This window comes from Copidosoma floridanum, unplaced genomic scaffold (genome assembly GCF_036245765.1).
Source record: "Copidosoma floridanum isolate Cflo_tuat_1 unplaced genomic scaffold, Cflo_Japanese_pri ptg000020l, whole genome shotgun sequence".
Classification (NCBI taxonomy): Eukaryota; Metazoa; Arthropoda; class Insecta; order Hymenoptera; family Encyrtidae; genus Copidosoma; species Copidosoma floridanum.
Window position 1 is genome coordinate 4,030,003 of NW_028321897.1, and position 25,733 is coordinate 4,055,735.

General features: G+C 33.1%; 1 protein-coding gene across 1 annotated transcript; it reads left to right on the forward strand.

Annotated features, from left to right (window-relative positions):
• The first annotated feature begins 65 nt into the window (after nt 1-65).
• On the forward strand, nt 66-24,813 carry LOC106641332 (vascular endothelial growth factor receptor 1-like). The gene is made up of 12 exons (XM_089594020.1): nt 66-195; nt 1,466-1,623; nt 1,736-1,880; nt 1,979-2,128; nt 2,216-2,280; nt 4,797-4,947; nt 5,035-5,259; nt 5,339-5,477; nt 6,547-6,787; nt 6,880-7,211; nt 7,282-7,410; nt 24,699-24,813. The coding sequence occupies exons 1-12, from the start codon at nt 66-68 to the stop codon at nt 24,811-24,813; spliced, it is 1,980 nt and encodes a 659-aa protein (XP_089450146.1).
• The last annotated feature ends 920 nt before the right edge of the window (nt 24,814-25,733 follow it).

Below are 25,733 nucleotides of genomic sequence, written 5' to 3' on the forward strand. Positions count from 1 at the left end.
TTATTTTCCATTTCAGGACTCACCCTCAAGGTTATATAATTCGTCCCTACTATTCAGATGTAATAATGTCCGATTACGGAACGATGAGCCAATTGACTCTATTAAACATCGATAAATATGCCACGGGAACTTTTACGCTTAAAGCTAAACATGATGAAATAGTAAAGGAGTTGGAATTTTATCTTGAAGTTTATGGTACATAAAAAATGTTGGATACTCGCATAACATACATATTTTGAACGGAACGAGACAGACTATTAAAAAGTATCAGAGAGTCAATCATTTTTTACAGTTTAATCATGTAGTTTTTTTCTGAGTTTTTTAGTTCAATATTATCAAAACTAACAGTAGTTTGTAGGCAGTGGTAAAATTGTTATTTGAACTTTACACTTGCTGCTCCCGAGCATTAATGATCTCGTGCTAGTTTTGAGTTGCAAGGGGTAAATTTTTATTTTATATGTGCTCCGATTACAAGGAAAAAAACATAGCCTTTCATTAAGACCTGTCACTAGGTTATTTTCTTCACCAATACATGATGACATTTAGTTACTGACATTAGTAACAAGAAACCATTGCTTACGTACTCTTACAATTTTTAGATAAAGGGCACTTTCTAATTATAGTTAAGTGGGCTTGGGAGAAAGTTATTATGACGCAGATAAATGTGTATCGTAAACTGTATCAGTCATGAATGTTGCTTCTACTTTTACACTCAATATAAAGATGCATCAATTTACAAATATATTTTTCATACATGCAACTACAACACTGTGTCAAAAATTGTGTACCCAACTTATGTGTATACTTTTATGTTAATGAAAATTGCAACTGTCTACACTTATAATTCATTAATATCCCAAATTAGAAGTTAATTTAAGTTCAGATTAGCTTTTTTCGCAATAGTTACGGAAAGAGACAAATAAGACCTATCAAGCCTATTCGTCGAAAACTGAGTAGCCCATTCGTCCAAAAATATTTTATAAGACATTCAGAAGAACAATGGACTGCAATTGCATAATTTTTGAATAAATAAAATAATAGTTATTTTTAGTATGGCTTTGATATTCTACATTAAATGAATGTTAGTCAATGTATACTTGCTTGGGCTCAAAATTAGTACTTTCGATCCACCAATTTAGTCGGAATAGTTTTATTTTTGTGAACATTATGACCATAAAACCCTCTAAAAATTTTAAAAATGGTAAAATGACAATCAAGGTTTCCACCTCTTTTATGTTAATGACTGATTCTATTCAAAAATCGCAAAGCTTTTACATAAATTCAGTTTTTTTTCAGTAAAGTGAGAAACTCAAAATTTGTTGATGAAGTTGCGACTGAAACTCTGCGAATTCACAATTTTTTTTTGTTTTTTTTTTTTTTTTGATTATCATGAAATTCTAATTGTGTATGACGTTTTTTGTTCTGGAACTTCATGTGAAGCATTTGATTTTTTTTTTTCTTGCAGGTAAGCCAACGGTCGAGTTTGACAAAACTTACCTTCAATCTTACTACAGTTTTAATAAAACTGCCAAGTTTGTTTGCCTTGTCAACCGTTATCCTAAGTCGAATATATCTTGGATCGTAACGAAAACGTTAATTTACAATAAACTACATAACTTACAGGTTAGTTGGTTACTATAAAAAATAGTTTGTTTATCTGCATTCGAAGGTTCGGACAGTTGTTTGAATGTTATAGTAGATATTACATTTTCTGAACGTTAATTAATTTTTCCAGAGAATAAAAACAGATGTGCAAAATAGCAATTCCAAACAAAAGTCAACGGTAGAATTGAAACAGCTTGTAACTTTTAGTGTAATAACATGCGAGGCTTGCAATAGCTATGGATGTACCTATGCGTCAAAGAAAATTCGCATAACAGGTACATAGATCTCAATAATAGTGTTTAATCTTAATTTTTATACATCTTGCACTTTTTGTCGTGAGTTTACGGTGCATGAATAATTTTTTTATTTTTAGATGGCGTAGCTAATGCATCTTTTGGAATCATACAACCAAATAGAAGTTTTCAGAAAGGTGACAATGTTTCTTTAATATGTGCTGCTATAATTAATGATTTTTACAGCGTCGTATGGTATGATGATAATGGTCAGGTGGTAGTGGATTCCGGTTAGTTCTAAATTTGTTTTTCAAGTGTTATGAGTCGAGTTTTTTAGTACAGTTTTACAAATAATACATGTTTTTCAATATGTATAGAAAGAATACACGTTACATCGAAGGTAACCGAATTTACTTACCAAGCCATTCTCACGATCAATAACGTGAGTGAATCAGATAGAAGGAAGTACTATTGCAAAGGGACAGAAAGATACTACGGACTTGTTAGAAATCCTTCGCGCAAAATACTTACAGAGTTATACTTCATTAACATCAATAGTAAGAATAAGAAACAGTTATGATGTATATTATCTTTTATAAATCTCAACTATTTTTACTCCGTTGATGGTATTTTTGTTGTATGGATCCACCTTCTTTTACCCTTGTAAATTTGAACGCTACAGAGAGAACAGTGATGGCGAGAGATTTTGAGAATCCCCTGACATTATTATGTTATGTTGGAGGGATTCCAACCCCTAACATTACGTGGTCAAAAAACAATGTACCTCTGAAGATGTCATCACAGTATACTTTTGAGGACAACAATCAAAAATTAACTATAAGATACTTTTTTGAAAAAGATGCTGGTAATTATTCATGCCATGCTCAGAACGATTACGGAACAGTGGAACAATCCCAAATTATTGTCGTGAAAGGTAACAAATATCACTGCCAATAGTAATGACGCACTCCTTTAATTCCTTTTTCATTTTTCGAAAACAAACTTTAACGAATAAAATTAGTCTGTACTATACAAAAGTACAGTACATTTTACATTTGATTATACTATCGAAAACTATGTAAGGCATTATTGACTTTTTAAGAATAAAGTACTGAATATTGAACAAAATATAAATCGTTTTAAATAGTAACAGAAAAGAGTTTGACTAACAAAAATTCATGTAATGCCGAGCAGTCAACTATAAATACACTTGAAAAATTTTTTAAATAGTAAAGCTTATGAGGTCATGCTTTCTCTGTAATAGAAAACAAGATCGGTGTAATAAGCCTTCAGCAATAGATGCATATATAATGCATTCGATGTTATTTTTCGTAGCCCAAATGTAAAGATATAAAGAGTCCATAGTTTTAAAAAAGGCTGTTTATAATTTCCGTAAAAACATCGATTGTTCAACGCAAAAGTTGGTAACCTCATGCCTTACTTACTCTAGGGGCTCAACATTATGTATTCGAAAATTTTATTGCTTTTTGTTCTATTTTACAGAGACGTAAAAAACAACCCTTTCAAGGAACATAATTTTAACTAGTTTTCTGAATTTATGTAATCAAAGTCGGGTACTTTAGTTATAGTATCTGTCTGCATGTATTTGTTTACATGTGTGTATGCATTTAATTAGTTATATCCTAGGATTTACATAACCAATATTTACTTCTGTTTGGTCACCAGTTACTGAGGAATAAAGTTTTGTGTTATTTTTTTCTGCTCTTGTGTTGACTTGCCAACTTTTAAAAAACCAATATTTTTGTTTAATGGTACGTTACGATAGGAACTCTAATCAATGGAGATCAAAAAACTTGCTACAGAGTCTTACACAAAAAAGAAGTCATTCACTTACATTTAAAAAAAATTCTGTTTTCTGGTGTGTGTACTTCAGTTAATGTATGTACAAAAAATGTACTTAAACTTTGGTGTCCCCACGTGAATAAGATCAGAATTTTTTTGTGTAAAATGTAATAACGTAAAAAATGAGAAAAAATAATGTACATCTGAGTAGATGTTAGTAGTATCAACAGGATTCTATCAACAGAAGTTGTATACTGATAGCAATTCAATTATTATAACTGGGCTTTTTTACCCTATGAACTTGAAGTATTTAAAATTTCGTGCATAAGAAAAATTTACCGTTCGCTACACTTACTTAATTAATTAATTCTTATCAAGATCATGGAAATTATATAAATGTATGAGTTTTTACTACAACATAACAGTAACTTACTTCGATGTATACTACTATTAATTATCTTGTGAGCCGAAAGCGAGTCTAAAAGAAAATTCTAAAATGATATAATCGTCTTCTATCTTGCAGGATGTATTGAAAAAAATACTTTTGTCAAAAAAGGTCAAGCCATCGATAGGAAGTTTCTTAAATAATCAGCGCAAAAAAAAACTGCTTGATGCACTTTATTTGAGATATGTCAGGATAGCCTCGTGTCAGTTTAGTTTCTTTAGTTACTTAAGGCTATTTTGTAACAATACTTGTAGAACTCGTTAAAGTAAAAATTATTTTTTGGAAGTTTCGGATTGTCATTTTTAATATTGTGAAAAAAGATGGTACATCTGATTTTTTATTTTTGGAACTATATCTCTTCAGATTTGTAGATCAGAACGAAGAAAGCTAGATTCTGATTTTGTTATGATGATTTATTTTTGTAAATTTAAGTATAAGAGACTTGAATAAAATTTAATATTAAGAGAAGTAAAAAGTTCTTTGATAAAAGCAATCAATTTTCGTTGTAGGAAATCCAAATACTATTTTTTATACTGGAATAGTAGTATGGTTCATCGCAATCCTTACTTTTATATCAATTTACTTATACTTACAAGTACAACATGGAAAGGTAAATAAGAAAATATGATTATTATCAACACACACACATATAAAATCAAAAAACTTAACGATTTAGATGAATTACATTTTAAATAAACAATCTTTTCTAGTTTAAAGAAAAAATTTTATTAGAATCTAGTCGTACCCAGTTTACGGAAGGGGAACTTGATTTAATGAATCCAGAACTTACAGTAGATGAGCAGGCAGAACTCCTTCCTTACGATATAAGGTGGGAGTTTCCCAGGGAAAAAATAAAATTAGGTAAGAGTTAAAAATATATTTTAAAAAAGTATAAGATTAATTTGATTAATATTAACGTTAAATATATTACTATTCCATCACATCAAGGCAAAAAATTAGGAAGTGGAGCTTTTGGAGTCGTGTATAAGGCCGCAGCTTATGAAATATTTGCTAAAAAATCTAAGACAACTGTAGCTGTAAAAACAGTACGCAAAAATGCAGATCCAATGTATATTACTGCATTGGCGAAGGAGCTTAAAATTATGATTTATTTGGGACAACATTTGAATATTACAAGTCTTTTGGGAGCTTGTACAAAAAATATAGCCAAACGTAAGCATTCACGTAACACTATGATCAATTACATATAAAAGAAAGTGTATTTATTGGACAAAATTATTTTACATTTCAGGTGAACTTTTGGTGATTGTTGAGCTTTGCAAATTTGGAAATCTGCAAAATTACCTCTTGTATCATCGACAAACTTTTATTAATCAAATTGAATCAGATAAAGGTGAAATCGGCCCTTGTATTAGAAAAACATCAAACAGGTGATAATTTTACTGATTGTACTTTTTTTAATTCTCAAGCAATTATACGGTAAGTAGACCAAGTACAAAGGAAATACATGTATTTTTCTATCGATACGTTTATTTAAAATTATTTTATTTAATATGAAATACAAGAAGCATTGATTTTTATCTTAGTTTTGAAGACAAATGATAGACACAATTGATGACAATACAAAAATTTTTCGAAAATATGCAAGAGTTTTGGTGTTACTACTTAGCATCTCTTCCAAAATCTTATAGTTAAAAAAACTAAATAAATATGATCACGTGTCAGAAAGAGTTATGGAGGGCAAGCCTGAGTTTGATCAGTATCGTTTGCATGTATAGAGAAGAATAGAGTCAAGAACTTAACAAAATTCTCATCCATAGTGATATCATTATTCTTTCTGTCTTTAAATTATGAGTCATAAAGCACCACTGTTGATATTAAATTTCGTATCTGACGATTTAAAATAAATTATATAATTAGGTTAAAAAGATGTCATTAAGCAGTATACTAGTATCAAGTAGCAATGGAGTTAAATTTCCGAAACGTTGTCTTCAGTACGATGAACATTTTGGATTCAAGAAAACTGTTTTCCATCTTAAGATTGTTATTCCTTTAAATGTACAACTTGACTCGTAATCTTAATTCTAGTTGTACTACTTAAAAGAGTTAAAACTGTAGATGATAGCATAGTTTGTAAAACAGAATGTTAGTAGGATTATTGGTTTTAAGGACATACATGCGTTAATTAATACTTATCTTGAATACTTATTTAAATACTTAAAGTCCATATACTGATTATGGTCCAAGTTTAAATTAATGTTACCGTTCGTCAATTCAGATTTTTATCGATGAAGCACTTAGTCATTTTGCTACAGAGTTTATACAGAAAGAATTAAGTTTTTACATCTACAAAAAAAAACACTTCTACTAAATCAAAAATACTCAAAATTTTCTTGTATCCTTACATAGACATAACACAAAATAATTCTCATAGACATAACACATAAATTTAATTTTTTTGGCTAATATGACAAAATACAAGATATTTAATGATTTCAGTGTGGTTTTAAACGGCAGTAATCCAAGCAATGAGACTAGCATTTACTGCTCAGAGGATCAGTCATTTGCTGGCCCAATGGAATTTAGTGATGATTTTGACGACGATGATTCCCAGCCAGGTTGGCGTTCTAATTACAAAGGGGACTACGAGAATGAAGATGTTGCGTTTCTCTGCACTGAGGATCTTTTTTTATGGGCTTATCAAGTAGCAAATGGTATGGAGTACCTTTCCCAAAGAAAGGCAAGCACCTATCTGTGTACAATTTTTCATGTTACTTGATTTTAACTTTATATTAACTAACTTTGGGTGTTTGCTACTCGTTTTATATTTAGGTGTTACATTGTGACTTAGCCACGAGAAATATATTATTGGCAGAAAATAACATTATTAAGATATGCGATTTTGGTCTGGCAAAGACATTGTACAAAGACGAAAACTATAAGAAGCAATGCGGTGGCAAGTTGCCTGTAAAGTGGATGGCCATTGAGTCCATTAGGGACGGAGTCTTTTCAACTATGTCAGATGTGTGGTCATTTGGTGTAGTTCTATGGGAACTTTTCACCCTTGCAGAAATACCTTACGCAGGTGTAAGGTTCGAAGTAATGTATCAGAAATTAGTCAGGGGATACAGAATGGCTCAGCCTCCTTATGCCACTGATGACATGTAAATAAATGTTTTTGTGAAAAGTCCATTTCCATAAAACTGTCACTCTACATTGCTTATCTTTTTTTAGTTACAATATTATGCTCGATTGCTGGGAGGAAGAGCCGACATTAAGGCCGTCTTTTACAATGCTGGTTGAAAGTATTAAAAATTTTTTACAAGATGATATCAAAATACGTTTTCTAAAACTCTATCATACGTATGAAAATTGTAATAGGGAACGACAGTTAGATTACAAAAAAGAAAACCTTACTTCAACTTCAGACGATATAATATTTCGACCGACCCAGCATAACTACGTAAACACTTTACCCGAAATCGCAAGTCCATCTTATATAAACGTGTTTGATGGTATTACTGTAACTAATATTAAAAATATTTGATTACTTAATGACTTGAACTTTAAAAGTAAATAGCAAATATCTTTATCCAGAAAAAATAAATGATTACCTTATGAAAATTTTATGTTTTTTAAAGAGTTCTATAATTATTTAACATTTTTAAACCAGATGAGACAGTTTCATAACATGTATTATTTATACATTTTATTTTGGTTTTTTTATTATTATTATTATTTTCTTTTTATCAGCACTGCGCTATGAATTAAACTATGTATATTCTGATGAATTTTTGTTTATTGCAGTCAACAGACTCTTTCCAAATTTAATCTCTTACAATCCAAATGTATTTTCAGATGATGACAAATCAGTAACTTTTGTGGTTCTTGTTGATGGATGTCTAATACTAACTTTGGAGTAGTAATATGTTTAGTTTTTTTTTTTTGCTTTGCTACACAGAAAGTATTTTTTTTTCTAGGTTTTTTTGTAAAATTTTTTATATTTCTGGATTTTTTCTTGAATTATATTATTTGTCCTCATTGAACAGGCATGATATTTTTTAAAAGAGAACGATAAGCCGATTGACTATATCAAATAGGGATACAAATGGTTTGCGGTTTTGACTGTTAAAGTTGAAAATGATAGAATAGTAAAAGAGCTAAAAATATATGTGAAGCTCACACAGTACATGAAAACTATTGTGTATTCGCATGACATAAATATTTTAAACCAAACGAGATGCAAAAATTCAAGAGTAAGGAAAGTTGATTATTTTTAGTAGAAATAGTAGATATAGCATTATTTTGTACTTTGCAAGTCACGGTGAAAGTTTCATTTCAACTCCAGACTCTCGGCAGTTGAATAATGATTATCTCACAATTCTAGTTTAGAGTGTAAAAAGGCGAGCAATTGATTGTGCCCTTTTTTATTACATCATGAAATCTGGTTACTGAGAAATTAGAAGCATTAAAATTTTTTTTTAGTTATTCTTTTAAAAACAAGATACAACTAATGAAAAATGTAAATGTTAAAAAATTATGTTTTTAATGTCACTTTTTATGAAGAATTGTCATTCTCTTAACCTATGGAAGGCATTTTAATGTTGGTAGGATTTTTGCACGACTACACAGCAACTCTTCAGAAAGCAAATGATAACAAAAAAAAACAGCTAATTTGCTTAATTACTTGTCCTATTTTGTTGTAGAGGGCTATCCTAAGTCTGCTAACTTAGTTTTATTAACAGCAGTACATTTTTAAAATTATTACAAACGTCATTAAATACTTAAACGCACAGTAATTAAGGTTCCAAAATGTCAAAAGGTTAAGCTTAGTAACAGGAGGAAAGGGAGGCTGCAAAAGAAGTTTTCAATTAAGACAAAGACAGGTGATTGAAAGCGAGAATTAGCCTAATTGCTGTAACTAATCACAACGACACAGCTGTGAACAATGGGTCTTCGAATGTATGAGAAAGATAGAGAGAGAGAGAGCTGTAAGAGTAGAGAGTAAGTTTGTAATTTGAGTTGTAGGTATGCTCTCTCTGTGTGAGTCTGTTTGTTGTTAGGTATTAACTAGACAAGGATAGCTCGCTTTTCCTTATGCGTGGTGGAAAATTTCTTGAGGTAGTCGATGGTGCGAGGCTTATTCGAGTTCAGTTTTTTGGTCTGTTCGGCCGGAGCAAGCGACTGGGCAGCCACGGAGTCGACTCTTTTTCAAACTTGGAGATTCGAGAGAGCTACAAATCTACAACTTATCAATTGCCGTGGACTTCATCAGCAACGAGCAGCCTTTTGGAGGTACCGACAAATACATCGTTTTTTTCTTCGTCAATACAAGGCCTTCGTCTCACCTCAACATTTGCGAGCGAGATTAGTGACACAGCGCAGGTATTTTGTAAACTCACTAAGAAGAGATAGAAGGGGTGTGTTTTGCGAGCAGCCAGGCAACTACATTATTCGCGACCTTTCGAAAGGTAAAACAAATAAAGTCAACTTCTTTTCATCAGTTAAGAAAATTGTTCTTGCTGTTGATTTTGTTTTCCTTTTCTTTACTATCAACCATGGCAAAATTTGTGTCAGTTGCTCCACGTATGATAGTCAATAATTCGATTGACTTAAAGCGTCAACATTTTTGATAAGACGTAGTCACCTCCCTTCTCTGTCAAATAAGTGTATCGCTTTCCCATTTTACGTTTGACCACTGCAGTGAGGTACAAAGGCTCTACTTTAATAAGCCGTACATTTTCTAGTCATGTATTTTTCAGACGTTACTTGCATCGATATACTTTCAAAAATAATTGGACCAAAGTCTACATTTTTTTAGCCTCAATTATTTACTTTAATCGCAACTACTCGAACATATCTACAGTTAATGATGTCGAGCACTCGAGGTTGGACGGATCCGCCACCTTATTTTCAGTATTCAAAGCTACTGTTTTTTTTAGTTGCACTTTCAGGCATGTATATTTTTACATTTTCTACCCAATATTTTAATCGAACATTTTGAATAGACATGATCAAGAGGTACAATAACTTATGAATAAATTTGATTTTTTTAATAATTTGCAATACACTTCTGATTATTAAATCGATACAGTTTTTGCAAGTAAAAGTTATAATGGTTCATGATTTTTTGGTAATGATGTATTAAGAACAATGCAAGTCTAAATAAGTTGAATTTAATACTATGCAGTGCAATGTTCTTAACCTCATATGGCTCCGAACCCTGAAGCCACCTCAAATCTTTCAGCAATCGAATAACATTGATGAGCTACATCCTGGCTTTTTTCACAAATTATTGAAGTTCCATGTAAGTTTTTCACTGCTTCTATTGATTGGATTCGCTGACTAATGTTTTATACCAATGTTTGAATTTTCTTATTCCTTACAAAAAACCAAGTACAAGTAGCACTCCGGGAGTGCAGGCAGAAGTGAAAACTCTAACTTATGGCGCGTTGGGCACTTTTTTGGGTAAGCATTTTTAGGTGCGCTCGCGACATGAGAAATTGTACATAAAAAATCAAGTTTATCAAAGCAATGTGGGCACTTTTTGAATGGACATGAAGTATACTAATATAGAAAATATATTCGAAGGAAGTGATTTTATTTAAATGAGTAAATATTAGTAAATAGTAAATACAAAATTTATCAATTTTTTTAACACAATACCATAGCAGCAACACGAGTAAAATGAAATATTTAAATAAATACATCTTCCGTTTAATATTCATTTATAAAATAAATATAAAAAACTCTCAATCTCCTCTGTCACGAGGGCACGAACGAATGCCCATGCAAAGACTGAGTATCAGCGTTGGTCTGAGCATTATTCCACGCTCACATTCTTGGTATACTATTTATGTATGTAATCATACAACATTATCCAATATTTTTAGGCATTAATTAGCCAATACATACAAAGATTTCGAATTTGAATTTCTGCGCCTACTGTCTGCTGAAAAAATCATACAATTTTGAATCTGAATTTTCGCGCCAAGTAGTTCGCGGTAAGATCCAGGCAGCAGCGCTATGTGCGATCAAGCATGAACTGTGAGTGTGGAATAATCATAGAGATTTATCTCTATGGGAATAATACGCTGCTGCATATAGCATGCAGCGCTCTCGCATACCTATACACTCTGAGCATACATATACGTATGTAATCTCGTCTGTCGCAAGAGCACGAACAAATGCCCATGCAAAGAGCTCGTATAGTATACATGTATTATACATATACACGCGGCGTATATCTGTGTAAAATCTCGTCTGTCGCGAGAACGGCTGAAAATGCTCACCCACAAGAATGCTTAACGCGCCATAAGAAGTTTTCACTTAAAAAAAAATCGAAGTACATCAGTGATTACGTTCTGATCAGAGTTACTCTATGTGCTGGTAGAAAAATAAAACCGTTCGGTAACGCAATATGTCAAAAAACTCAGTTTGTAGTAGAATAATTGATGGTACTGCATCAGGAGGATTAGTGCTGATAAAAATCACAGCCAACACCTCTTAATCTACCTCTTACTTGAGTTATTTCACTTCTTGTAATGGGTTCAATTTTAAAATTTATAGGTTGCCATGGATTTAAGCCTTAACTGTATCCAAATGTGACTAAGTTAGAAATAAATGAAGGAGGGACTCTAAACATTACGTGCATAAGCAAAGCCTACGTTAATTTTTATTATCCCAACAGTAATACCAGGAGTTGGGTAAGTAGAATGACTACTACTTTGTGTGTGTGTGTGTATGTACACTCGTGCGTATTGGTTGCAGCAGAAAAAAACTGTCAAATAAATGGTTGCCACTAATTTTTGCATTTAAAAAAAGACGACCTCTCAATCCGACATAATACCAAAAGGCAGAAGCACCAATAAGACATTTATAAGATCCTCAACTGTTTTTGGTGACACTGGCTGGTATGGTTGTGCTGATGAAAAAAAAAAAAAAATAACCAACATGACTTACAAAAACTTTAATGATCCGAGGATCAGTTGGACGTACGTTTATGTAAAATGTAAGAACATTACACGTTTTAGCTCTTTCTTTTTTATAAACTGAATTTTATTTCAAAACTACGATATTTTTATTTAAAAATCTTATCTCTATGAAAAAAAAAAAAAATTTATTTATATGTGCAGCTTATAAAAGACCATTTGTACATACAACTGAAAATGGCAATCATTTACTGGCTTCCATTCGTTATCAGCATACTTCATTACCATGCTAGACGACATCTCCTGAATTCAAAGTAACTCTTAAGAGAAACGGAAATGTAATACATTTTTATTCAATTACATGCATATTCGTAAAATATTAAAAATTTTCCATACATTTCCATGTATTTTAGGTACTCAAAATCAGTGAAAAGATAACTTTTGATCCAAAAATTGGTTTTATTATAAAAGAAGCTCATTGATATTGGAAAAGTGTATTTACTTGCATAGTTAATGAAAAAAACTTTTTAAATTCATACAAATAACGGCTCAGAGCCCTGAGCTGCTTCCATGTATGAGTATTTTGAAAATAGTGAGTGAAAAAACCGTCCCCGTAGGTTCGAAACTGAATCTTTAATGCAGAGCTGAAGTTAGAAGAGAAGCTCTTTACACTATCTCCTGGGCGACTCCAAGTACCGTGGTAATATTCAACATTAATGCTACCTTAATATTGGTTTTTTTTTTTTTTATAATTTCTTTATATATGTGTCATTTGTTGTATTAATGCGATGCTTCACTACTAAAGTGCGAATGTTAATTAGACTTCTAGAAAAGTTTTAAATACAATTCAAGAAAAAGATAAAGGAGAACGTGGCTTAGTTAATATTATAACTTCTGAGCTCATTATAAATAATGTTACAAACGAAGACAAAGGCAATTACACTTGTAAACTGAGATCTTCGATCTATGAAGAGGAAAGTCTTCGTACTTACGTTTGCTTATTTAGTAAGTCATCAATACACGTTCCCTATTTTTTTTCAATCGGCAGTACGTCAAAAAACGAGCACTGAATATTCTGACAAATTTTTATTTATAGAATCCAACGAATCATACATCAATTTAACATCAAACAGTTTGAAAATACACTCACAGGATGGTAAATCGGTGACTTTCTTGGCTCTTGTTGATGCATGTCCAATACCAACTTTGGAGTGGTAATTAATATATTTTCAGTCCTTTTTATTGCATTGATGTGCATAATAAATTTATTTATTCTCTTGCAGTTTTATTGAAAAATATTAAAATTTCAGGACTCACCCTCGAGGTTATAACCTGTCCCGTGTATACACAATCCGTCCCTACTCGACAGACGTAAGAATTTTCCGTAACGAAACGATGAGCCGATTGACTGTATTAGACATTGATCAAGACGATACGGGTGTTTTAATGCTCAAAGCTAAAAATAATAAAATAGTAAAGGAGTTGAAATTTTATCGTGACGTTTACGGTACATGAAAAATGTTTAGTAATAGCATAACACAAATATGATAAACTGCCCGAAACTCAAAAATTTTTAAGATTAGAAAGTGTATTGTTATTGACTGTAAAGTCATAAAGTTCAAAGTAATTTTGGGCTAGAACATTGCGAACTGGTAGCATTGCATTGTATTTTGTAAGTAGCGGTGAGAATTTCATTTCAACTTGAGACTCACTACACCTCAATAACAATGATCTCATAGTATACTGATTTTGAATTGGAGGAGGTGAAAAATTTATCATGCTCTTTATTACTACATCATAAGCCCTGATCACTAGAAAACTAGAAATATTCGTGTTACTTTTTAGTTTTTGAAATATAAGGAACAATTTCAAAAAATAGGGAGAAAATGTTTCAAATTGAATTTTCATCATCATTTCTCATCAAGAACTGTCATTTTCTATTTTTTTCAACCTATGGAAAGTATTCCAATATTAGTGGCAGAAATAAAAAACTGCTATTAGAAAAAAATATTTCTAAAGATCAGTAACACCCTTCAAAGTACCTCGAATAATAATCTTTAATGTAAGATTAATTGTTACGTGATTGAAGATTTTTTATTTGGAGTCGCACAGATTGGTTGAGAAAATTATGATACTACGAATAGTATTATAAAATTGAGTGAGTCTAAAAATGATACGAGATGGTGAGACATTACAAGGAATTGTTTATTTTTAGACTCAACAATATAACAATAAAAATTTTTTTGTCCTACAATATCGCCCTATGTTTTATTTGATTCCAAAAATCATGCATTAAAAAAAAAAAAAAAAAAAAAAAAAAAAAAAACGGGCACTATGAAAATTTGGAAGTTGGCACAGCAAGTGAGCAGTAAACGAACCCACTGATTTAGGATTCTCTCTTGAATCTAACAAAGCATAAAAAAACCACTCCAAAGCAGCCGGTAAGCAAACAACCGTGAATTACCGATCGGCTCACGATTGCCGATCTCTACAGCGGCAACACTTTCGCGCAGGACTCGCTTGTATCGGCAGAAGTTTTAACACGTACATACCGATCAACAATAGCGCAGGTGAACGCATGTAAGTAGCGGGACTTTTGTTCGGGCCAGCGAAAGAGAAAAGCATCTCCGAATCGGTATGTAGGTATGCATCGATCGAGTGATCGTGGTTGGGGAAGCGTGGCCGCCGTTGTTTCGCCTCTTCGCGCTTAACTTGCGCAAGGCAGCATGTATACAATCCACCTGCTCGTTTGGTCGGTTCTCGCGGGGTTAATTGAAAGGAGGGTCGATTACTTTTTTTTTCGGGCAAACTCTCCACACTCATTTTGACCGTCTCACGTGTACGTGCGATGATGATTTAATAATTTTTTTATTTCTGTGTCTTGCAATTATGGATAATAATTTGAAGGGTATATAAGGATAGTTTTTTTTCCAGGTTGATACGTATTAGTGCGTACGCATCACTATAACAATATTTGGTTTAAATGGCGCATTTTTTAATTGTTTGACGATGGGTGTACATTGATAGTTTGAGCAATATAAATAGCATGTGGTGTTTTTTAATGTATAATTGAAAGATCTGGCAAAACTATAGTGCAAGTTTTACTGTTGGAAACTGCGAAATTTTCTTACAGAACTGAACTTTTTATTGAAAAACGTTGGAAAATGTAAAATAATATAAATAGATGATATTCTTTATCTCTATTTCTCAAAGAAATCATAGTATATCCAGCCCATAAATTAAAAAGTCAACTTCCGTTATATTATTGCATTAATTTGTGGTATTAGTAGAATAAATAATTAAATTTTTTTATTAAACCAAGTAACTGTTGTGATGTTTACCTAATAACATGTATTCATTTGTTTGGTTCAGTTGCAGAGTTATAATTATGATGGACTGTTTTTTATAGAAAAAGAGAAAGTATCTCTTAAAAATTTTTGCCAAACGGGCAAAAAGTTGAATTGAAAACATGAAAAAAAACAAAATGAAACAAGTACTCGTTTGCTTAATCAAACATCGAAGCTACATTGTGTCAAACCATCGATCCGAAATACTCGACTTGTAAAAAAAGTATCTGTACATTGGCATTTCTTCCGTCAGATACAAAAGATCCTAAAAAACACACTTGCACTCACAAGTATGGGCCATTTTCATTGCACACTGTACACATGACCACTTTTCCCAACAGCAGCATGCGGACCTTACCTGAAAGAGTGCGCTTATCAGCACCGGGGCATCACGCAACGTCATAATGTCACGCACGCGCGCCTTCGCTGTTATATGGCGCTATTGCGATATTATAGGCATGGCCACTGCGGTATGAAAATGCGAGCCTTTCTCATCGCGAAAAATCGTATCGTTGGCATTGCGTCACCGAACGCAGTAATATAATTGCGCTCGGCATGAACTGTCTGTTGGGTATGTTTTTTTTTTTTTTTTCTTATCTTTGCGAATGAACAAGAAAATCCGTGCGTTTTTGAGGCTTATTGTTGCAATGCTCTTTTTTTCAATTTTGTGGGTTTTCTGTGGGTTGTTTAGTGGTGTGCCATTTTACCGACTATTTTAATACTTATAATACTATTTAATACTGATTTATTACTATATGACTAATTTCATAAAGCGGAAACACCTCAGATGCTACGTTACCATGACCAGTCCTAAACGTAAAAGATGTTTAAATAAACTATGAAATTAATCCGACGTGTGAGTGTCCCGAGCTGAAGAGAACAATCGGCAACAGGAACTTAGATTTATGAATTTTTAAACAAGTAGAAGTAGAGGAAGTAGAAGAAGAAGAAGTAGAGACTGGTTCGACCAAACAAAAGTGCGAATGGAGGAAAGTTTCGGCCTTTTTGCGGGATTTTCAGATATCCTTGATTGAAAGAACGTCCGTTGAGAGTTTCAAAATGATACCAACATACAAATGTGGTTTAAAATACGTCAACTATACCATGAGGGAAGTACATCGTGTCAAAATAAAATTATACAAGCACAAAAGTATTTCTTGCATTATTTCTCCTTGAAGTCGGAGGATGCAACGGCGGATTAAATTCATACAAAAAATGCTCACACCGTACAAGATCACCGTGACAATGGTACATAAGTACAAATGTATGATTTTATAAATATATCTCCCTGAGGGTGTACTTAATAAAAAATATGAATAGTGAAACTTTACTTACGGAGCTTAAAAAGCTGGTCGTTTAAGATTGTTCGATGATTGGTTTGGCTTCCGTAGGGAAAAACTTGGTCCAAAAATTTTCCCAAAGTAATTTGAAGTTCAACTCCCATTGTGCATTGGCCGACAACTGAAAATAGAAAACAATACAATGAGTACTATCACTTGGATTTAAATCTACTAGACTCAAAACTTACCAGTGCGTTGTGTCTCCTGACTCGATTGGAAATCGTCAATGTTTTGATGCTAAGGTTGCTGTAGTTTGTTGCAATCTTGCGATTTTGGTCCAGGATAACTTCCACAAAACGATGTAGGGTAGGTCTTACCACTTGAAGTTGGTTACAGCTCGAGTAAAATAGTTTTGTTCGGAAAAATTAAGTGGAGGGCGGTGGGGGTCACTGGGGGCTTGTGGGGAGCGTGGGGGGTCTGGACAAAAACTAAGCTACACCAAATAACTCAACAATATACTTTTTCAGCTTATGTTAAAAAAAGAAAAAAAACAACAGAAAATGATATTATTTTTACTACTCCTGGAGGTTTGGTGCCACGTACACAGAACTTTTTTTCCAAACTTGTGTTCTTTTTACTATACTTCGGATACTAAATCGAAATCCAAATGAAAGTTCCGATGGGAATCCGTGTGTATCCATATATATTTTCCCAAAGCCCGTATACGTATAACTATTTAAGCAAAAACAATAAGAGCATTACAATGTATTATCCAATAAAAGTCAACCACACCGAGTGGGACCAGCATCAATGGCGAGAACTCGAGCGCTTTGCTGAAAGTTTATTATTACGTCGAATATTTCCGAAGGACGCGGAGAAAAGGTGTACCGGCTACACGTACCACAACACGGACCGATTTATCGGCCGAAAAGCACTGCCATTACGTAACTGCCGGGGCGCGCAGCAATTTATCTTTGTCCAAGCAAAACATAATAACTCCATTAGAAACCATCGAATTCCAGGGCTGTTGTGCGCGCGCGTGCGAGTGCACTATAAAAAAACGACCCTCTTGGCTGTGCACACGCGCGTATAGGTGTATATACATTGACACGCACTTTTCAAACGCTTTTATACCACGTACAACATTATTATTATCGCAACGACTGGGTATCCCGTTGATTTTTGTAGACTTTTTTTGTTTCTTTTTCTTCTCTCCAACAATAGATCAACGCTAATTGATATACACACACTCTTTTGCCGAACAATGGTGAACGGAAGACATCCCCCGCGCACACACCTCGGCTCTTGATGATTTTTTTTAGATTCTCGATCGATTTTATCGCGCATTTTTCATCTCTCCTTTCTCTCTCTCTCTTGGCAGTCCATCTTTTGTCCGCGAGACCAACAGCGGCAGTATATATACCCTTGCATTTGCATACCCGGTGCTGCACAATTAAATTTCTTATTGTTTTCTCAGTCGTTACACGGGCATCATTTAAATTTAGGTTAATGCAGCTGGCCGGCAATTTGCGGACGCTAGATACGCGCTCTATGATAAAAAAGAGAGAAAAGGAGAGAGGGTCGGGCGTTTGCTTTGCCCCGGCTTACGTGGAATTTCGCTTGATTATTATTTTCCCTCAACAGAAGGCGGCTGTAATGAGATCGAAGCTTATTTTTTTTTTTGAGCTGCGTGCCAGAGAGCTATTTTTTTTTCCTCTCCTTTAGTATGTCTCCCGATATCCGTGATAGAAAATCATTGATTCCTGAAACACGGGGAGTTCTCGTAAGTGATTATTCTATCAAAACTGCTCTTTCACTGATCCCTTTGAACGTGAAAATACGATTATCTGGGATATTTATGGGATCTGTGTACATAATTTTCCACAATTTTATCTTCTCGTGAACTGCTGATTTTTTCATTCGTGACGGAAAAAATTCACTTATGATTGATAATAAACAAGAAAAAAAAAAAAAAAAAAAAGACATTACCATGGTTTCCTTTGTCGCTGTACTGCTGCGCATTAAATATTCAAGACACCTCGGCTCATTTGTATTCATGTTATGGTGCTATTCCATTACTCTTTTGTGGCGTTACAATGGCTAAATGACATAATTCTTACGTGTGTTTTTCTTATGTGTGTACGTATTGGTAATAACAGACGTTGTAACTACAGTTTACAATGCACGTGAGAGAGTTTCAGGTGTAATATAACTGTCAAGCGTGGGAAGTTAATAGGTATCGATTACAATAGTTTATGATATCATAAAAAAATTGATTGTATATTAGTAAGAGTTTTTTTTCCAAATTTCCAAAGCATTCTATAATGAAACCTAATTTAATTTTAAGCACTGCCAGATGTCGATAATCGGCCAAAAGTATAAACGTGTTATATAAAAAGAGCGGTCGTTAGCACCGTGGTTGACGTGCTAACTTTGAAAACAACGCCGTTCGAAGGATAGTATAGTTTGGATTTCCAGTCATAAAACTTACAGATTATTTCTGCAGGTTCTTAAAAGGTAAAAGTATCTCTGATTCATTCAAATGAGGTGTGCATCAACAAAACAACTTTTGGCAAATGTACGTATGATTTGCGTACGACAAAAAATTTGAAGTATGAATTGCAATAAAAATAGTTATCTATACGTAATACTGTGGCTGTATTATTGCATACGAAATACAACTTGTATTCGTGGGGTGGCAAAAATGTAAGCCAAAAAAATTGCCAACAGAAATGATTCAATTTTTTAACGAGTTATGTACGAGGATTAAACAAAATAAACCACGCATTGATCAGTAGTTGATATATTCACGTGTATTAAAGAAAAAGTATCATAATCTCAAAATAAAAAAAGATACAGAAAAAAATTTAGTTTATAATAAATGGGTGAGTTTTCTTTATTACGAGAACAAAAATGACTTTTAATTTAGATTCGAATACTCTTGTAAAACATGTGTGAGTAAGTGTTAAAATTTTGACTGGTTGTTTTAATCACACTCAATTGACAGTAAAAAAAAATTTTTTTTCAATTAATTCTCAATAACTGTAATGTCAAAGAAAAAATTATTATGTTTGTATCAGAGGCCCTCTACACGCAATGTTGATAATTGCATCTATTTTTTTCTTTCAGACACAACGAAATATGTATGTGAGTATATGCATGTACACATTCTCGTATTCATGCGTTCGTTTGAAATTAATTAATCATCTATTCTGCAACAGAGTTCAAGGAATCAAACAAATTTATCATAGCGCATTTTCACTGGAAATCAGCTGACTATAGCGTTTAAGTACATAAAAAAAAAAAAAAATCTTCACTAATCATTAAAGTTATGCAATTTTTACAATACCTTAAATGAAGATATTGTCAGTAATGTAATCGGAACAATGTGACATTGATTCACAAATAATATTGTAATATAAAACTAAAAATACATGTATACAAAAACATTGGTAACTTTCTTCAATACTGCGAGAATCGATAAAATTTTAAAAAATTATCCGAATGCAATGACAAATTCCTTGTATTGACTTTGCTTTTGGAGTACTTTTTAGAAAGATAGTTTTTCACAGGAAAGAAATTACAAACATTCCCCGACTAACCACACCAACGAGCTAATCTCTCGTAAACTCCAAATTCGAGTCCCAGCCAGATCCCGTGGTCGACTCGCTGCATAATATCCCAAAACATTATACAGCTGGAACTCCCGGCCGCACTTATCTTGTCGAACAAATGCCGCTGCCGCGCTCTCAACAAAAGGAGAAGGGAAAAAAGTACCCAAAGAGATTATTCCCTCCCCCCTCCCCCTGGCTGGCTCGCGGGGCGCGAGAAATAGCCATGTCGCGCGATTTATTATCGGCACGGCCTTTCGCGGTCGTTGCGAAAATAGCTCCCTCGTTGATTCGTTCTCTTTGCGCCGAGCACAGGGGGCCTTTGATCTTTTATTTTCCCGTCGATACTTGGACGGTGCCATTCTTTCTCTTCTCTTTGTCAAAGACGATTATGTCACTGTACTCTTTTTCCAGCGGGTGGAAGGAATAGGATCAAGAGCCGGTGCAAGCGCGCGGTGTTTGCGTTGACATACCTATACGATCGTTTGGACCTGATTGTTACGGGCGTGAAACTGATTTATCGCGATGACGCTGATTGAGTGCATACCTTGGATTCCAAATTTAATTCTCCCTATTTTTGGGAGAACTTATGTTTTTTTTTTTATACATCTTCCTTATGAAGTGTACGCGACGCTTGTTGGCAAGAAAAATTTATTCGTAAAAGAAGTACCACGATTCTTACCCGTAAGGTGAATGTACCAATTAATGATCATTTTTCTTTGTATGTTAAAATAAACTTTTTCAAACATGAACAAATTATTATAGAGGTGCCAAAAAATCATTTTTTTTATGCAAATCCACATTGTTATTCATTGAAAATATATATGAAGCCTGTAAAAAAAAAAAAAATTAGAAAGTGACCAATATTTGGGACATTTCGTCTGTTCGAGTGAGCAATAATTCGGACATTTACCTTATTTTAATCACACGGGCACCATTAATTGTTATTTTTAATTTATTTATTTCTTTTTCTTTTTTATCCGTGAAAAATAGTGCACTTGATCCGTCGGATAAAATCTATTACGTATTCATCTTTACAGTTCGATATTGGCATAACTAGATAGTAAACCGGACTCGTTGACTGAAAATATTGCGGCTAAAATACTTTTGCATTAAAATTTTTACTTTACATTTCCTGAAGAGAAAAGATACTATCGCTCCTCGTTACGTAAGTCTTACAACGGCGAATTTTCTTTTATCATCCGAAGGTTGATGTGCGATCTAAAAAACTTTTTTTTTCAGTTCAAGAACAAAGAAACTCGATCCTTCAGATCGACATACTCTTGATAAAAGTAATAGTGAAACGGAGGTTTGTTTTTGTATTTTTTTTAAGATATTACCCATGTAAACACGCAATAATTTATCGTGCATTAGACTCACTACAGTTTGTAGTCCACAATAATAAGTAATATTATTTTTGTAGCACTTGGTATGCGTTTTATTAAAATTGTTTGTTTGTTTTTTGGCATATTTATTTTATTTGGTCCAGTTGGGTTTTCCAATTAACAAAAACATAAATATAATCATGTTGAGCTTTAAAAATCTTACAATATTAAATGTTTGTAGAACTTTTGTTGGAAATTATAACTTTTACTTTAAAAAAAACCGTTGTTTACAGTTACATGTTACTTCCTACACTAATTTTTACGAAAAAAAAAAAAAACTGATCGTATACTTAAATTTTTCTGCTGTATAAACGTTATATTTTCTCATACTCATTAACTACTTAAACGATTTATAGATTATTCATGCACGTAATTCATAAGACTATAATTAAAAATCAACAGGTTTACGACAAATATTGTAGCGCTCTTGAAATAAGCAGTAAAATGGAAGTAAAAAAAAATCTCAGGCGTAAAAACATTAGTTTATATATATATACATAATTAAAAATTTAAGTGTTTAAAATATATTAAATATTTTTTTAGCAATAGATATTTAATTACTATTTTTTTAGATTTATGAATTTTTAATATTTAACATTTATTCTAAATAAATAAATATTTTATTAATGATAAATTTACATTTATAATATTTATCGGGAATTTACTAAACTATATCCAAACAAATTATTTTAATTAATAAATTAATGTATAATTAATTATGTTAAATAGAATAGAAATAAAAATTTTTAACTATAAATTAAAAATTTAATAAGTGAATTGATTTTTTGAAAAACAATTTATTAAAGTTTAATTTTAAATTTATAATAAATTTAATGTAATAATTTTTAATATTTTTACAAAATTAATTAAAATTAAATAATGAAATATAATAATATAATTATTACATAAATATTGTTGTTGTTAAATTTAATAATAATAAAGATTAATATTAATATACAAATATCATTCAAAATAAATAATTAAATAATTATAATTCAAAACTTTTTTTTAAGTAAATAAACTCATAGTTAATTAAATATCTTTTACTAGATATGCATCAATTTTTCTGTATTAGATATTAAACGACACGAAACGTTGGGGCGAGGTTTGGGTCAAAAGGTATTAAATTTTAATGATAAAAATATTTTAAAAGTAAATTAGCTGGTAAACAAACTAAATATCTCTTACAAGATATGCAATCCATTTCTTTATATTAGATATGAAACGACACGAAACGTTGGGACGAGGTTTTGAATTTTAATGATAAAAATATTTCAACCATAAATTAATTTTTAAACAAATATAATAATTAAACTAAATTCTAATAATTTTTTTTCAAAGTTCAGATTTCATCTGAGGGATGTTTAAACAAAATATTGAGACGAATAAAAAACGTAGTTTGCTTCTATTTGTAATTAGAGAAAACAATTTTTTCTAAAATTATAGAGCAAATACACTGTTGCGCAATAATCATGTAAACTTTTTTCCATCCGCAAAGAGCTGATAAATATTTTAATACAAAAAAAAAGAATGCATCGATTATGGTCAAATCAGTTTATCATAATTATACCACTGACCGATCGTACCGCATTTTCCACAACGTCCCAACACCCAACAGGACACACACAGAGAGAGAGAGAGAAAGAGATTATGTATTGCTCTCCTGTAATCGCGTAATGACATTCGGTGCAGCTCTTTTCTTCTCTCTTATTTTGCTCGCGCATATATGACCCACGTCTCCCTTCGGCGCGCGTGTACACTTGCCTTTTTTGAATAATTGATATACACTCGGTCGTGTCTGCATACACGGACACGTATTTCCAATGCGCGCAGGAAAAGTACCACCCGAGCCGGAGCTATGTTACATATAGTTACGGCTGTACCCAAACAATTGTGACGTACTTGCAGCACCGATTGTTTTTGCTTTTCTATTCAAGTGTGTTTTCTATGTCTCCAGAAACATTGAAAGTATTTCTTTCCAGTAAAATGGCATTCACTTGGTCTGGATTTACTACTCCAGCGTATGAAATAGCAGTGCAAAGAGCAAACCTTCCACAATTGGATAAAGGAAGAAATACTGAGGGAAAAATCTCTCACAACCGTCCAACATCCGGAACTCGAGGTCGTCGACGATAAAACTGAGCTGTGATAATAACCGATTGACAGTCAAGTCAAAAAGTTGCACGACACTGTTCATTATAGACTTACGTAAATTGCGTTTCGAGTTACAGATTGGCTGTAAATGGCTTCCTGTTATACCAAATAAGGATACAAGGTAATATTAATACAATGTATTTGAGGTGTGCTGTTAATCGTTGAGGAAAATAAATACTGGGGTAAAGAAACTGGCGCGTCAGGAAAATTTAATTTGTCGATTCCAGCTCAAAAGGGATAAAAAATATCAGAACTACTTATTTCCAATTAAGAGGTAAAGTAGTTCATTGCGCCTCGATGGATCTATCGATTCCAGCTGAATAATTTCAGAAATACCTAGATCATGTTCAATGTACGCTGCAACGTAAAACCATCCGCCACCATAATTTATGATCACCTGATAAAAGAGACAATTTAAAATTTTCCTAAGAAAATTAAAATATATCGCATAATAAAAAAAGTCGCACTGACTCGTAAAAAAAATCAGTGGTAAAAAATTCAAGCTAACACCTACTAAGTACTTTCACCAGTAAGGCACATTCCCCGACGCACGGCAGAAATGATAAAACTCACGCCAATTTCCTAACCACCGTTCGCGCAGATGTATAGGTACTCGTGAAAAGATGACCAACCCTTCCACCGATACTATGTACAAGAAAAATTGACACTCGTTTTTCAATTCTCACTCACGTTCCCATCAGGCTGGTCCTCATTTATTTTTAGTACAGCCAACGCCAAAGTGCGGATTGAAAAAAAGAGCAATGTTGGGCTAAAACTTTGAATTCCCATCCCAAAAGACTGCCATAAAAGCGTCCATTGCGCACGTTACCCGTGCATGGATACAATTGGCATTATGCCACATCTTGCGAGGCAAAGAGAGCCCGATAGGCGTCGACGATGACGCAAGTAAACATTAATTTGCATGCATACGCGTGTATCGTAGGTATGTGCGGGATACACCCATCACTCCTCGCACTCCCATGTCTCGTATCAAACCTCCACTTGAATGCTACAGTACGCAGTACAATGAGAATCATGTAGGTCCAGCCTGTGGCTAATTGTCCTATGCAGATGCTTATCTGGAACGTGTGGTGGTGTAATTTCTCATGCATAGGTGTACCACGCGTGTACTTACGTAGGTCCGCGAATGTCATGTAACACGCGTGTCTATACTCTTGTGGAGTATTACGTGAAAAGAGGGCTGGGAGTGAAAAATAGCTCGAGCGTCTGGTGAATATGTGCATGTGTGTTCAGGGCGGAAGTCGTAAGGATCAGTTGGAATTGGTATGGGCGTTATATATGGTAAGGTTGGGAGATAGAGACGGTGAAAAGGAAGGAAAGCTCGTTGGTGGGCAAGTGTATTTTTTTTTTTTTTTTTTTTTTTTCAGGAAAAATGGCACAGAGATATCGATAAAAGCTATCCATTATAGGTGGGCGCGTAACGAGTCGAGTAGGAGATCGATTTATTTGTACGTGTGTTCGAAGGTGTCCTGCGCGGGATATTTGGTGTGTTGTTGGGTAGGTAGTGCTTGTTTGTTGTTTCCATGAGAGTAATTACCTGTAGCGGGGCAGCTGCAGGTGCTATAGTTTTTTGAGATTTATCTGTACCCGCACACGCGTGATCTGTGGATATCAATTGCTTTTGATGACGTTTTTGTGGAAAAGTAAATAGAGTGGGTACATTGGGTAAAAAATAGATTTAATAATCGAGAAAATTCCACATGGATAATTAATTATGACCCGGTGGAGCTTGTACCCGGAAATTGATAGTGCGATCGTGATAATGAATATAACATTATGTTTGGTTGGCTTATAGCATACAAAAAAAAATAAATAAAGAGTTTTTGATCAACTTCTCTATCTTTATTTTATCATTGCAGAACTTTCTAAGAAAGAGGTTAAAAAATTTTCACTGACATAATTATATATAAAACAACTGACAGGAGATTTTGAGTGTTTGAGATTCTGACAAGATCAA

Excerpts from the sequence above, each read along its gene's own strand:
- LOC106641332 (XM_089594020.1), top strand. The coding sequence starts at position 66 with ATGTCCGATTACGGAACGATGAGCCAATTGACTCTATTAAACATCGAT. Across the intron at positions 5,260-5,338 it reads TACAAAAAATATAGCCAAAC|GTGAACTTTTGGTGATTGTT; the intron begins GTAAGCATTCAC and ends TTTACATTTCAG. Across the intron at positions 7,411-24,698 it reads TTTCTAAAACTCTATCATAC|GTATGTGCGGGATACACCCA; the intron begins GTATGAAAATTG and ends CGTGTATCGTAG.